Here is a 13,499-nt window from a genome sequence, read left to right as displayed (position 1 = left end):
CAACATCACAAAAATAACTTTCCACTGATATGATGGAAAATGACAATTGTATCATTTTGTGCTAATTATTTTGACAATTTTAGACAGAATTAATGAATAATGAATGATAATGAATTAAATGCTGAAATTCTAGTGACATTTACAATTTCCTACTCTTTGCTTAACCCTCTTTTATTTTTTTTCTCTATTTTAAATCATTTTAATCATTTTGATAGATACATCGATTGTTTGCTGTTGTCTTTACCTGGCCTTAGCTTTTCCGTGCATTGCGCATCTACGGAAAAACGGTGTCATTCCATTGGTTGGTACGGAGGAAGAGAAAAAAAACCACGAAAGCGTCCTCAAAGATGTTTTTTTCACCGGGACAAATGCTCAGCTAGAGAAATACGAAAGAGCTCACTATATAGCGTTGTGGATCCTTTCCAATCCTCGTAGGTTGTGGTGAGGGAATTTTTCTTGTTTAGGAATTTTTCGGATGACTCGTTCCTAAATTGATTGATCGGTCTTACGGTATTTTTCTCCTGTCCGCTAGGGCTATAGTTTCCGTAAATTGACTGGAGCTTTAGCCCCTAAGGTCGCGCTGCTGCGTTCATATCTGAGAGAAAATGTATAGTTTGCGAATCCAGAATGGTAATGACTATGAAAAAATTAAACTAAATTAAAAATAAATAAAATAAGAGAATGAAATTTTGAAAAAAATACAAAAAAAATGGAGAAAAAAGCAATAAATAAGAAGTGAGGACAAATTTCACCGTTTTACTGCTTAGACTTTGTTAAGCATTCACCGCAGTAAAAGCTAAGGACTAAATAAAAGTAGATTGTAAAGATCGATAGTGTGCTAGGCTACAGTATTGATCTTTGCTCTCTACTTTTATTTATGACTCAACAAACGTTTCGGCGAAGAATTCGCCTAGGTGATTATAGTTTCCTGTTCTTGGAAACAATTTCCAATTCATTAATCATTTCCCGTCCCAAAAATTCATCCATTAATTATAGAGGAGAGAAAGTGTTTCCATGGAAGGGAAACCATTTGTTGCTGAAAAAACAATACTGATTTATTTGCCCAACCATTTCTGTAAAAATGATTACAGAACGAATTACAGATTACTTTCACTGCTCAAAAATACCTTTATTTGTTATTTTATTTAATCTCTTTAAAATATTGTTAGAGAAATAAAAAAACAATGGAATCGAAAAGACTAAAGTAGGGAAATCCCATACAACTTGTCCACCGATGGTTTACGGGTGATTTTTCAGTGTTCTAAACCTCTTCGAGAAGATTTTTGAGAAGACTTTTTGTCTGTGGAAATTAAATTCTTATTTAATCGATAGATACTTTCGAATAGAATAATTCAAGTCTTTCTGAGAATCTTTTGAAAAAATTTACCAAAAGACAGACAGAAGGACGGACAGATAACCCTTATTGATATGTTGTTTTTGACTCCAGTCAATGTATTTATCGAAATATTCGATTTTTAATGAATCTGGGCACAGAAAGATGTCGTATTGATTTTCTAATGAAATATAAACGAGATTTTTTTTAATCAGTGCATCTATTCGTTTCCAGTTCACCTCGTCTGCTCATCGGTCGATTTGTCCGTTTTTTTTCGTCTCTTTGGTCCGTGCCTATCTCGGTTTTATAGTCGAAAATCTCTCAAATTATTTTTTCCAGAACTAAATGAATATTTGTCGGTAAGTGTTTGAAACATATGAAGAAAAAAGATAGACATTAAAGTTGAAAAGATGGATCGCTCCACCTCTACCTGGATGATCCAATTTAGATTGACTGACCTAACACTGATCGAATCAATATGTTGACCTCAGTAAGCCAAATAATCATTCGATCAGTTCGGCTGTCAGTTAGACCCTCATCCTTTCTTTGACTTTTCTTCATTTACTTCCGTCACGATACTGTACAAAGGTCTAATTGTTATTCTTCCATTTTTTTTCTTCCTCTCTGAATCCTGGAAAAAAATTCGGTAATTAACGCTTCACCGACAGTTGTTCGTCGTCAATTTCCCCAAAATATTAAACATACTTTATGGATTAATTGATCAGTACCATATCATACTGTTCATTTTAAGATTTTGATTTTAAAAAAATATTCCGCATTCTTCTAGAGAACACACATTTTAACGTGTGTTTTCGGCGGGAGGACCGCAGTGTTTAAAGCGAAGAACGCGGCAACTCACGAACCAGTATGTTTATTTATTTGTTTATTTGTCTGAAAACACCCGTAGATGTGCCATAAAACAGAAATATGAAGGAACAGAGCTCACTAGAATTTCACCCAAGTTTTATACAGCAAGATTAGCCCTTCATAGCACATTGTGTGGGCGGTTGACTAGTCATTTTTCTGCTACAGAAAGGTGAGAAATCCTCACACGAGGTCCTTTTTCCCAAACACAGAACGCTACAGTAAAACATAGGTTACCAGGGTTTAGGTGACCAACTTAACGCGGCCCGTGCACAAAGCTGGCGCGCTCCAATCGTAGTTCCGTGTAGGAAATGGCGCGCCGGAATGCTCGAAGCTGTATCTTCAGGCCAGTTTTTTACAGCAATTAGGAAGAAATAAACAGAATCACCCTTCTCTTCATAATCTACGATTCTGTATAGGCATAACCCACCTGAAACCCGCTCCATCCCAGATTCGTTTGGGTTATGCCTTTAATCCAGAATGGACGAGTTCGGCAGGGCCCTCAGTGAACGGATGGGCGGACCTCAAAAGGAAGGGCTCACCTCGATTTTGCTATCCTTCAACGGTTAACCGCCACTCGGAGAGAATAAGGATCAATTATCGGGACGAAGTTGAAAAAGAGCATATCAAGGTAGAATTCCAGTTTGGTAATGTCATAAAGGATAAAAGAAAGAAGAAAGAAACTAAAACGGTGGGCCAAAAACACGGATCGACCAAATCATTATTGTGGTCGTTGTTAGATCAGGAACAATCACAATTTTTGCTAAAATCATTTTTAATATTTATCTGCGCTCTTTAGTAAGGTAAATGTCAAATAAGATAAGAATATCTCTAATAAGATTAGAGAATAAAGTTTTTTTTTTTCGCTCATGCGCTTAATTTATCCTATTGAAATCGTACATTGTTTTTTTTTTTGCACGGCGAAAACGATCAACGCGAACGTCACATTGCGCACAATTGTAAACCAGGAGTTCATCAATCATCCAGGGTATGTACGCCTATTCCATTCTATACGGATGGTGCACGCAAATAATTTGGACTGATGAAGAAAGTAATCGAGAATGAAGGGACCAGGAGTTCCTTTTTTTTGAGAAAAAAGAAAGAAGTGAATTAAATTGAAAGAAAAAACAAATTAATTAGATTACAAAGGGAGGATTATCACTTCGCTTAAATTTGTTCCAAACTGCTAATTTCTTTTGGATTTTTCGGATATTTTCTGGATATAATTTTTCTGGATTTTCGGGATATTCTCTGGATATAATTTTTCTGGATTTTCTGAATAATTTCTCTGGAATTTTTCATCCTCTAACCTGGTGCGGATTTTTTGAACCGGTGATTTCTATTCAAATTTGTTTAACACATTGACGGCTAAGCGGTTTTTCTTTTGCCTATGTATCTGCCGCATGGGACCACGGGTATCGTTTGCGTGCCGATTGTCGTCGGACAACGTCACAAAAAACGGATTTTTTGCAACTTTTTAATAGATGGCAAAGTTTCAAAAAGGCATTAGTAAGAACCATGTTGAAGATTTCAAGAAGTTTCATGCTGTTTAGAAAGATATGGAAGTCATTAATGTCTATGGTATATTCCATGTTATTCATGGCCTCAAGGTCAGATAACTACAAATAGAAAGAGGATTTCAAGATCAGCACTCGTTTCTCCACCTGGGAATCAGACTTATCCGAGGACGATAATAAAAGCGACGGCTTTACTTAACTGAATAAGAGTTTTGATGAGTTATTGATTGAAAGTGATGAAGAAGAACCTTTCGTCGATGGCGAAGCTACTGTTCAAAACTCGATTGTGCCCGTGGAATCAGACTTATCCGAGGACGATGATGGTTATGATGAGAGTGACGATAATGAAGAAAAAACGTAGTCTGAAGATGCCGTCATCCACGACGGATTTACTTTCGTCCTGGAATGTGTTCTCCATGTACAACAGATGTCCAATGCATTGAGACGCCTATCAACTACTGTCGATTCTTCCTGAATGACCAATTCCTAGACCTCTTAATGATAGAGAGAGATAAACAGGTATGGACGTCAGAAGATGAGAAAGAAGAACAAAGACTGGGCAGAGACTACTGTCGATGAACTCAGACACTTCATAGACACCTGTCTGGATATAGAGATTGTCCGGTTGTCAAAGCTTCGCGACTACTGGTTTACTGATCCTATTCAACCAGATACTCAGGCAAAAAGACGTAAGTTGAATGAAAGACCAGATCTCAAGAGCAAACAACGAAAACAGCCTAGCCGAAACAGCTATCGTACACCGGCTGATCAACATGGACGTCGGTATGCCAAAACTTATCTGAGGAAGTCGAGGACTCTGTCCAGTGTCTGTCAAAGTTCCTCTCCGTGGATTGCTTCCTAACAAGCCACAAATCTTCTTCTACTTCATAGGTTTTTTTATTGTGTTATATTGTTTGTATGAGAATATGAATAAAACAGCAACCAAATAAGATCTCCGCGGACCATGTCAGATGTATAGTCGGGTCAAAATGACATGGAGCACAGACAGTCGTGTAAGCAGCTGCGCTCGAAGCGGTGCGGTGGAGCGTAGCGGTTGAGATCGTGTAAGGATCCTCGCTACCGCCATCGATTTCTGCAGTTCACCACGGTCGCACCTCGATTCCAACAGCTTCCTCAACCGCGCCGCTTCGAGCGCCTGCCGCTTACGTAACTGCACGAAGCTTCATGTCGTTCTGACCCGACTATAGGTAGTAACCTATCAATTCTTCAATTTTAACTTTTCAAAAAGTGAAACAAGTAAAAAGATAGGAAAATAAGAGTCTGGATAAGAAGTTAAGGAGTGAACAAGAAAATATTCAAGTATTTAATATATTATATTAAGATTACAACCGCTACGCTCCACCGCACCGCTTCGAGCGCAGCCGTTTACACAACTGTCCGTGCTTCATGTCGTTTTGGCCCAACTATATATCCAGCGAGCTTACTGATTAATATTATACGCTTAAATTTTGGATAACAACTTATGAAGCTTTTTTATTGATTTATTTGAGCTGTAGCCAAGATTGGTATTAGTATTCATTAACAGCTAAGGTAAGCACTAGCCATTGTGTTGCTGTTTGAGTTTGCCTATCGTTTGGATGCTTTCTGTAGGTGATAAGGCGCTTGAGAGAATAAATCACTAATAGCTTTGATTTTTCCAGGCTCTGACGGAGGCGAAAACGCCGAAACATTAGCTGTTAACAAATAAAGGATAAAGGATAAAGTTTCTGGCGTTAATCAGTCCGCTCGGGATGCGCCCCCACGTTCACTTCAATTCAGAATCGTTTGAGGTTTACGAACGTGTAACTGGCCTATACAATGACTTGCGGTGGCAAGCCGATGTGTCAAGTCAGTGCTTTTATCCTCCCAGACAAGTCTGGTACCAATTTATCGACCCCGGAGGGATGAAAGGCATGAGGACTAGGGCGAATTCGAACATCCGATCGATCGTGCAGGAAGCGGAACCGCTACACTACACCCGCCCCTCTGTTAAAAAATATCAATACCAATCTTGGCCACAATTCAAGCAAATCAATAAAAAGTTACGTATTCAAGGATAGTCGAACATGGGCGCAACTTATGAAGAATTTCTATGATCCTGTCCCCCAACATCGTCGGACATTGTCCCACGGGGCAAAAAAAAGTTTGCACAACGATATCGTCGGACATTATCGTCAATGTGTTAAGGTGATTTGGAAGCATTCCCTTCCAGAAAAAAAAAGAAAGCAAAATCATCGAAGTGGTCCTAGTAGCCGTAGTTAACTGTAAACCAGGACGGATGAGGGTACGAAACCACCAAAAACTTCAATTTTTCTCTGAATATTTGAATTAGGGACTCGGAAATAAATGACTTACGTAGGTAATCTGCTTCGAACCAAATCCATCCGATGTTCCGGAAATATTTCGCTTATATGGAGGTTTTAAAATTCGAAATCGGAGAATTTCAGATGATACCAGGAAATGTACTGACACAGTCCACCCTACGACCTGTTCTGTACGGTCCGCATAGGCGATTTTGCCTGCCGATTTTGATTGCTGCTCGCAAGGCCATGAATATCAGCGCAGCAATGGTAGTCAAGAGATGTAGTTACGGTGAAAACGCTATATCACACGACAATTCGCTCTCATCCTAAACTGATCCCTACTTGAGCGTTTCTTTCTTCCGCGTAGAATTTATTTCTGCTTATTGTTGGATCTAATTCTTTCTGACGTTTAGGACTTGTTCCCCACTGTGGGGTTCTGTTCTTCCCTTGCTTTCTTCTGGTTTTTCTTTTTCCCTTTTCTTTTTCTTCTTCTCTTTCCGAGCTGAGGGATTATTGCTCGTTGTGTCCGTTCGGTTTTACGCGGCTGTGTTTATTTTGGCGGGAGCATCACAAAATTTCCCTGCGAAACTAGGAATGAGTATGAAAATGCTGGATTCTGGACGAACTCGGTTGTCTATAACTGCTATACTTGTCGGCCTGAGTCCAGGGTTTGGGTTAAACTGGTAACTAAGAACCTTTTATGTCCCAATTATGTACGTTGTTTACACAGCTGTTGTTGTTTACGTAAATGTGTAAAGGGTTCCCTTTCAGAAATTTCATGTACTGTTCTTTTTTTTTGTTTTATTTTGTACGCACCTGATGTTTATTTGTCTCATACAACCAGTGATCTGTCACTAACGGTTTCTTTCTTTTTTCTTCACTAGTAACGTTTACAACTCAATTATTTTCATAATTTCTCCAGTTTCCAGAGTCTTACCTTTTTTTCTGGACCAAATCATATAAACAATATCTGAGCAATGTGATTTATTATTAGTCGGGTCGTGATCGTGATCTTTGGGGATATATACATGCAGCAAAAAGAGTCACCGGCTTTTAACCGTCGGCGAAACAGCGAGAATTAAATCCTCACACCATTCCGCAGATTTAGTAGCCCGGCGGTGTACGTGGTTCTGGGCAGTGGTCACATGAACCTTCCTCACCTGAAATTATTGTTTTTCAGAAGACATCCCGTCATTTCGAAGAAATTCTCACTAGAAGAAAAAACACTAACCGGGTGGTCCGGGAGGTCCTGGTGGTCCCTGAGGACCAGCACCACCAGCGGGTCCTGGTGCACCAAGGTCACCGATTGGTCCTTGCTCTCCAGCGTCATTTGTTCCATCAATTCCTGGCACGCCTCTTGGTCCAGGTGGTCCCTTAACGCCTTGTGGGCCTGCTGGACCAGCGGCTCCGTTGACTTGAATGACACGACCGGGCTGTCCTTGTGTTCCAGGTGGTCCGGGCTCTCCAACAACTCCGGGTGGTCCAGGAGGCCCGATCAAGCCTGGCTCTCCAGGTTTGCCGTCAGCAGCGCGTTCAGCAGATTTGCCCTTAGGTCCAGGTGGCCCCTTTGGTCCTTGCATGCCAACTGCTCCTTGCGGTCCTTGTGGGCAAATTTTGCATGGCTCAGATGGTGGGAGAGCTGATGAAAGAACCGAGCCTTCTTTTCCAGGAGCACCTGGAGCTCCGTGATGACCGTCGTTTCCGGCTGGTCCCTCATCTCCAGGTGGTCCAGGCGGGCCAGCAGGTCCTAAAGCATATATTCTGAATCTCTTTCGTCTAAAAGTGGGAACCTCAACGTACCTTGTTGGCAGGGACAACATGTTGGTCCAATATCGACGGATGCAGCACCAGCACCAGTTCCGTAGCTGCCACCACCTCCACCACCTCCCCCACCTCCCCCACTGGGGCCTGTGGCATAGGCTGCGTTATTGCCGGCGCTGCCTACGTATTGACCGCCGCCGCCGGCACCGCCATCGGGGACGAATTGTCCGAAGAGCCATGTGCCTTTGGTATCTCTCTTAGATCGTGGCACTCCTGATTTGTGTAGGACCTGCATCTCTACCCACATGTCGCGAGCTCGTGTCTGGAATTGGTGCAGGCTAATTTGATGTCACTGTCTGGTTTATCATTTAGCTAACTTTACACTACTTTACGGTTAATAAAAGTTTCTTTTATTATCATTCTATAGGACCGCTCCTTTTAGAAAAAAAATTGACGACCAACCTTACAGTACTCCGTTTCGACAATCAAGTGACTCTGGAAGGACTGCACATAGCTATACAGCATCGGTAAAGTGACGACACTGGCGATAACAGCGGCGGTGGAGATGACAACGGCGAAGAACGCTACGCGCCGCATCTGGCGCTGCTCCTCCGTCTCCTTCTGATCCATGATGCAGACCTGACGACCAAGTCGACAAAGCTTCACGCTTTTATACGCTCGACCCTAACCGAACAAATGAGATCGAGAATAACTGGTATGAGCGTGCGCTGCGCACCGCCCACACAATGTCCCGGAAAGCATGAGTGGAAGTGATGGTAATGATCGTTCCGAACGAGTGAAAGTGAAGGAACTTGAGCAGTAGCGGCGACCACGATTTCTCCGCGATTACCACTTCGCTTATCGATACTCGTGGTGGTTGGGACCGTACTTTAGAGAGAATGCTACTGTAATCATTGCAGTGACTGTACTATTGTCCTTATCTGCAGCTGCTGCTCTCATCACATGTCCTAGGAGAAAAAAATAATAATAATTCAATGAAGATAGTCTCTTGCAACTGCTATTTCGACCAAATTCTAACTAATTAATCTTTTATAAGACAATTTTTTCAAAAATATTTTGATGTGCACATCTGGATTTAGTGCAATCATTAGAATTAATCTTCCGAAATTAATATTATGTAATCTACATCCAGTAAGACACTCCTACAAAATACAATCCCTCAGTATTTTGCTGAATACAAAAAGAGGCACACAGAGATGTCCTGTTCTTAGAAAAAGTAAAGGATAAAGCCACTGGCGTATCAATCCACTTCGGATGCGTCAACGAGTTTTTCTGGAGCACGTAGTCCTTGAGATTCTTGGGACGAGTGTTGCCCTATACAGTGACTTACGAGACCAACTGACCTATCAGTGCTTATATCTTCGCAGAAAAGTCTGGGACCAATTTATCGACACCGTAGGGATAAAAAGCTTGGTTGGCATTAGGGCCGTTTCGAACCATCGACCATGTGGCTATAGTGGAGTTCGTCACACCAGGTGCTTGTAGGAAAGAGCACGTGGGCTTTCTCTTACCTCTTTTTTTTAGCTTTTCTAATACCTGAAACATTTCCTTTTAACTAACTTTTGAGGGTAAAAGTTTTAACAAGGAATTTCTTGAAGAAATTTTTGTAAAACGACGCTGAGATCAGAGTTGAGGTGTCCGTATGGCATTTGGCTCCTGAGGAATGATTCCACTACATTGAAAACTAAAATATCAGGTATCCAGCTGCTTCCTCTCAATAAAACAAAAATTTTGTTTCAACAAGAAAATAAGCCGGAGTTTTCAACAAAAATGTGGATTGGATAAAACACAGCCATTGCCATAACCCCGTGAGCTACCTACCAGTGACTTGCCGTTGGAATTTTTCTTCATCGGAGTGGATTTTATTGCAACCGCTGTTCGCAAGAAATCTTTTTCTTACGGTACTCATTTTAACGAACGTTTTTATCACATTACATCAGCGTGAGTAGAATTCGACAACAAGATTTATTGTTCTGTTTACTTCACGCGGGAAATTTTTGCAGGGACGCTTCAGCAGAAAAACGCCTTCGATTCAATGTTAATTACTCGTCTGTGATGCCCGTGTTGTGAAATATGGGGGCAATTTCAGGATGGTTTCAGCAGGAATCCTCAAATTTTTCGCCGTTTTCAAGGACGCGATAAAAACAAAGCTAGTCGCCGCTATTAAGTGGTTCTGAAGTTACAAGAGGAGTGATGGGGTGGGGTTTGTAAGGCGAGAGACATCTGATGCCTGTTCATCTTATGAGAGTGTGCAAAAGTGCAGTGAAAGGCTGGTTAATGGTGATGGTACGGTAACAGCTGGGGTCAGCTGTGTGTGTGTGTTCTTTTTAAGATTAATTTCAGTCGGGCGGCGGGCGTAGTGTAGCGGTTAGAGGTTCCGCTTACTGCACAATCGATCGGAGGTTCGAGTCCGCTCTAGTGCTCACCAAGCCTTTCATCCCTCCGGGGTCGATAAATTGGTACCAGACTCGTATTGGAGGATAAAAACACTGACTTGACACATCGGCTAGCCACCGCAAGTCATTGTATAGGCCAGATACACGTTCGTAAACCTCAAACGATTCTGAATTGAGGTGAACATGGTGGCGCATCCCAAGCGGATTGATTAACGCCAGAAACTTTATCCTTTTATCCTTTTAATTTCAGTCCAGCTTTTATTTTTTCTAAATTGTAAGGACTAGTTTGTTTGTTTCCCTGTTTGAAGTTCTTCCACGGTATCCTTACAGCGAAATCGAGGCTTCGCAAGAAGAAAGGACGAGTTTGCTGGGAAATGCGAAGCATCAGAAACGTTGAACCATTTTCACGGGTTTTATAAAGATGAAGGGGTAGAAATGTCAGACCATCAATGAATTTCCACCAAAACTTCGTTGGTACAACAAAAAAAAAACATAAATTCTATTTAAATCATGATAATTGGAGAATGCGTGCTGTAACTTAAGAATATGTCGAAAATAGTCACGGATGATGGCTGTTGCAATTTTACCCTTTTTTCCATCCATAACTCCGTTCGTCTTATTTGAATGCGATTGTAATTGTAAAAAAAATCTTATACGTTTGCAAAACTTCACGTCGAATGCCAAATTCTAAGTGAATATAGGCGCAGTGCTCAAGCCTGTTCTCCAAAATTTTTGTGTAATTAATTCTGAAGAAGGAAAAAAAAAACGAGAAGGAAAACAGAAAGGTCTTTCAATTTTTTCTGCAGGGAAATGTTGTTAACAGGAATTCAATTGAATAGAAATTCTTCAGCAAAATTTGATTTCTTCAATTCTGTGGGGCTTTCCTATCACCTGTTGTACTGTAGGTATCACATGTGGTGATGCTTATGCTTCGTACTCTGTATTTTGGTAACGTTACCATAAATGAAAATTCCTGGAAGTGGATACTGGCTCACTAGGCAATAATTTTCGCTTTGTTTTCTATTTAGGTTGCTCTACATCCCCTTAATACACACAGGTGACGAACTTATGCAGGTGAAGAAACCGGTATCTTGAACAGGTCACCCAGAGATAGCGTTTTAACTTCGCTCCAAGATAGAAAGCGCGCTACAGGTTTTCAATCCCAATTTCAATCGTTACGGTACCCATGGAAATAGAACTAACTTCAATGCAACATTTATTATTGCACAAGATAAATAAATTAAGTTAACCGGAGTGAAAACTCTCATATGATGCCATATCAATAGCCAGGAGGAGTACGAGGAGTGGGGCAGTGGAAGCAATCGCCATCGGCTCCCTTTGATCCAAGTGGTCCTTGAACTCCAGGCTCTCCTTTGCGGCCTGAACGTCCCTTCTTTCCTTGGTCTCCAGGAGGTCCCTGAGGTCCAGGAATGACGGATCCAACGCGTCCCTTGGGACCACGCTCTCCCTTGCGACCCTGAGCTCCAGGCGCACCGGGTGGTCCTGGTGGTCCATTGACGTTGATGACATGTCCATCGTCTCCCTTCTTTCCCTTTGGTCCCTGTACTCCGGGCTCTCCCATTGGTCCAGCTGGTCCAACCATACCTGGCTCTCCACGGCGTCCGTCAACTCCGGAAAGTCCAGGAGTTCCGCGAGGTCCTTGTGGTCCCTTTGCTCCGGCGTTTCCTGGTGGTCCTGGAGGTCCAGGTGGGCAGATGATGCAGGGTTCACTCTGGAGGCCATCAGAGGGCTCGATTCCACCGTCCTTTCCTCCTTTTCCATCAGTTCCCTGGTCTCCGTCGTTACCGTCTTTGCCGTCATCTCCGGGAGGTCCTGGAGGTCCAGCTGGTCCTTGTTGGCAGGTGCAGCACTGTGGTTCAGGTTCGGCGTTGACGACGGGCCCGTAGCCATTGCTTGGTGGTGGAGCTGGAGCGTATCCAGGCTAAAATAATCATCTTTATTTTAGGATTGTAGTGATCTTTTTCCAGTATCTTTTTTTTTCACCTCCTCCCTTCTTTTTTAGGGCATCCGATTTCACAAGAATGAAGCGGACTAGTTTATATTCAGAAAGAATTTGGATTCCTAAATGCTTCCGAAATATCTTACCTCGGTTGCTGGAGCTCCGTATTCAGCACCACCTCCGGCACCACCATCAGGTACCCATTGTCCGAAGAGCCATCCTCTCTTTGCACGTCCCTTAGGAGCCATCTGGTACATGCTGACGAGCATGTCACGAGAACGCATCTACAATAAAGGACTTCAGTCGCAATTTTTCTCTTCTGGAGAACAAGAAGAAGATCTACAGGATTTGAGAGAAACTTACACGGCAGAACTCAGTCTCAGAGTTGACCTGACTTTGGAGGGTTTGCACGTAGCTGTAGAGCATAGGCGTGGTGATTGCCGACGCAATTACGGCAGCCGTTGAGACGGCAACCGCCACGAAGGCGATGGATCGCATACTGTAGAATAATATAATAGTAGTTCTAGGGGTATGTCTTGGACTTATAGGGTCCTTATGAAGTAAAAACACTCACCGCTGGTTATCCTCCTTGCCCTCCATAACGAGACAGCAACGTAGGCTGCCGATTGTAGATAATTCGCTCCTTATATACGAATAGGGAAGGCATTGTCCTTGGGATATGGGTCGGGATCGGTGCGATCATCAAATGCACAACGATAAGAGAGATATGCAAATGTCGCTGTTGTACGGTAGATGAGAAGAGAGAAGATCTTGCTGAAGGCATCCTAATGAAATAGGAAGCGGTTCGCGATGCATTAGTGGATGATGAGATTTGATTAGGGGCGAAAAATTTGGATGAAATGATTCCAGTTATTCACACTTGTGAAAATTTTTCAAAATAACTTTTTTTCTTTCTTAACGTTCTTTTCGAATTTTTCTGATTTTTTCTTGCTGTGCAGTCAGGTGATGTGCATAGCGTTTTTTTTCCTATCACCACCATTAGTGCTGTTAGGTTGATCGATTCACTTTTCTTCCGTTTTCTCTTCTTTCAAAACAATTTAGAGAAATAGATCTTTGATTTTTAATTGTTTTTCTATTTTTTAAATTGAAATTGTAGTATTGTTAAAATAATGAAGGGAATTTTTATTCTTCGCTAGCTCCCCTAAAGAGATACAGTCTCGTGCTGGTAATTACAGTATGTCTGACATAATCTTACAGTATCATACATATTTGGCTCGTTTCTCTTCCACAGATCTTCTGTAGTTAACTCGGGCAGCTGTTTCGAATATCCTATCGATCACGCGATCTCCGTTCAGGTGATGCGGATCGCGGAAATCCTCTGGC

At 41.9% G+C, this 13,499-nt stretch overlaps 4 protein-coding genes across 4 annotated transcripts; 2 read left to right on the top strand and 2 right to left on the bottom strand.

The window, feature by feature from the left end:
• Window positions 1-2,521: 2,521 nt before the first annotated feature.
• On the top strand, window positions 2,522-4,075 carry RB195_016872 (uncharacterized protein; the record flags this gene model as incomplete). The annotated part of the gene is made up of 3 exons (XM_064183607.1): window positions 2,522-2,543; window positions 2,617-2,888; window positions 3,923-4,075. 3 exons carry the CDS (start codon window positions 2,522-2,524, stop codon window positions 4,073-4,075), a joined length of 447 nt encoding a protein of 148 aa, XP_064039488.1.
• A 174-nt stretch (window positions 4,076-4,249) lies between these two features.
• Window positions 4,250-4,576, top strand: RB195_016871 (uncharacterized protein; the record flags this gene model as incomplete). Its single annotated transcript, XM_064183606.1, has 1 exon — window positions 4,250-4,576. The coding sequence occupies one exon, from the start codon at window positions 4,250-4,252 to the stop codon at window positions 4,574-4,576; it is 327 nt and encodes a 108-aa protein (XP_064039487.1).
• A 2,545-nt stretch (window positions 4,577-7,121) lies between these two features.
• On the bottom strand, window positions 7,122-8,408 carry RB195_016870 (uncharacterized protein; the record flags this gene model as incomplete). Its single annotated transcript, XM_064183605.1, has 4 exons — window positions 7,122-7,177; window positions 7,249-7,764; window positions 7,818-8,100; window positions 8,241-8,408. The coding sequence occupies 4 exons, from the start codon at window positions 8,406-8,408 to the stop codon at window positions 7,122-7,124; spliced, it is 1,023 nt and encodes a 340-aa protein (XP_064039486.1).
• A 3,066-nt stretch (window positions 8,409-11,474) lies between these two features.
• On the bottom strand, window positions 11,475-12,755 carry RB195_016869 (uncharacterized protein; the record flags this gene model as incomplete). The annotated part of the gene is made up of 4 exons (XM_064183604.1): window positions 11,475-12,137; window positions 12,302-12,439; window positions 12,519-12,654; window positions 12,730-12,755. 4 exons carry the CDS (start codon window positions 12,753-12,755, stop codon window positions 11,475-11,477), a joined length of 963 nt encoding a protein of 320 aa, XP_064039485.1.
• Between the last annotated feature and the right edge of the window lie 744 nt (window positions 12,756-13,499).

The sequence above is a fragment of the Necator americanus genome, chromosome II (assembly GCF_031761385.1).
Source record: "Necator americanus strain Aroian chromosome II, whole genome shotgun sequence".
Classification (NCBI taxonomy): Eukaryota; Metazoa; Nematoda; class Chromadorea; order Rhabditida; family Ancylostomatidae; genus Necator; species Necator americanus.
Note: the sequence above shows the minus strand (reverse complement) of the source record. Positions and strands in the feature narration are given on the sequence as shown.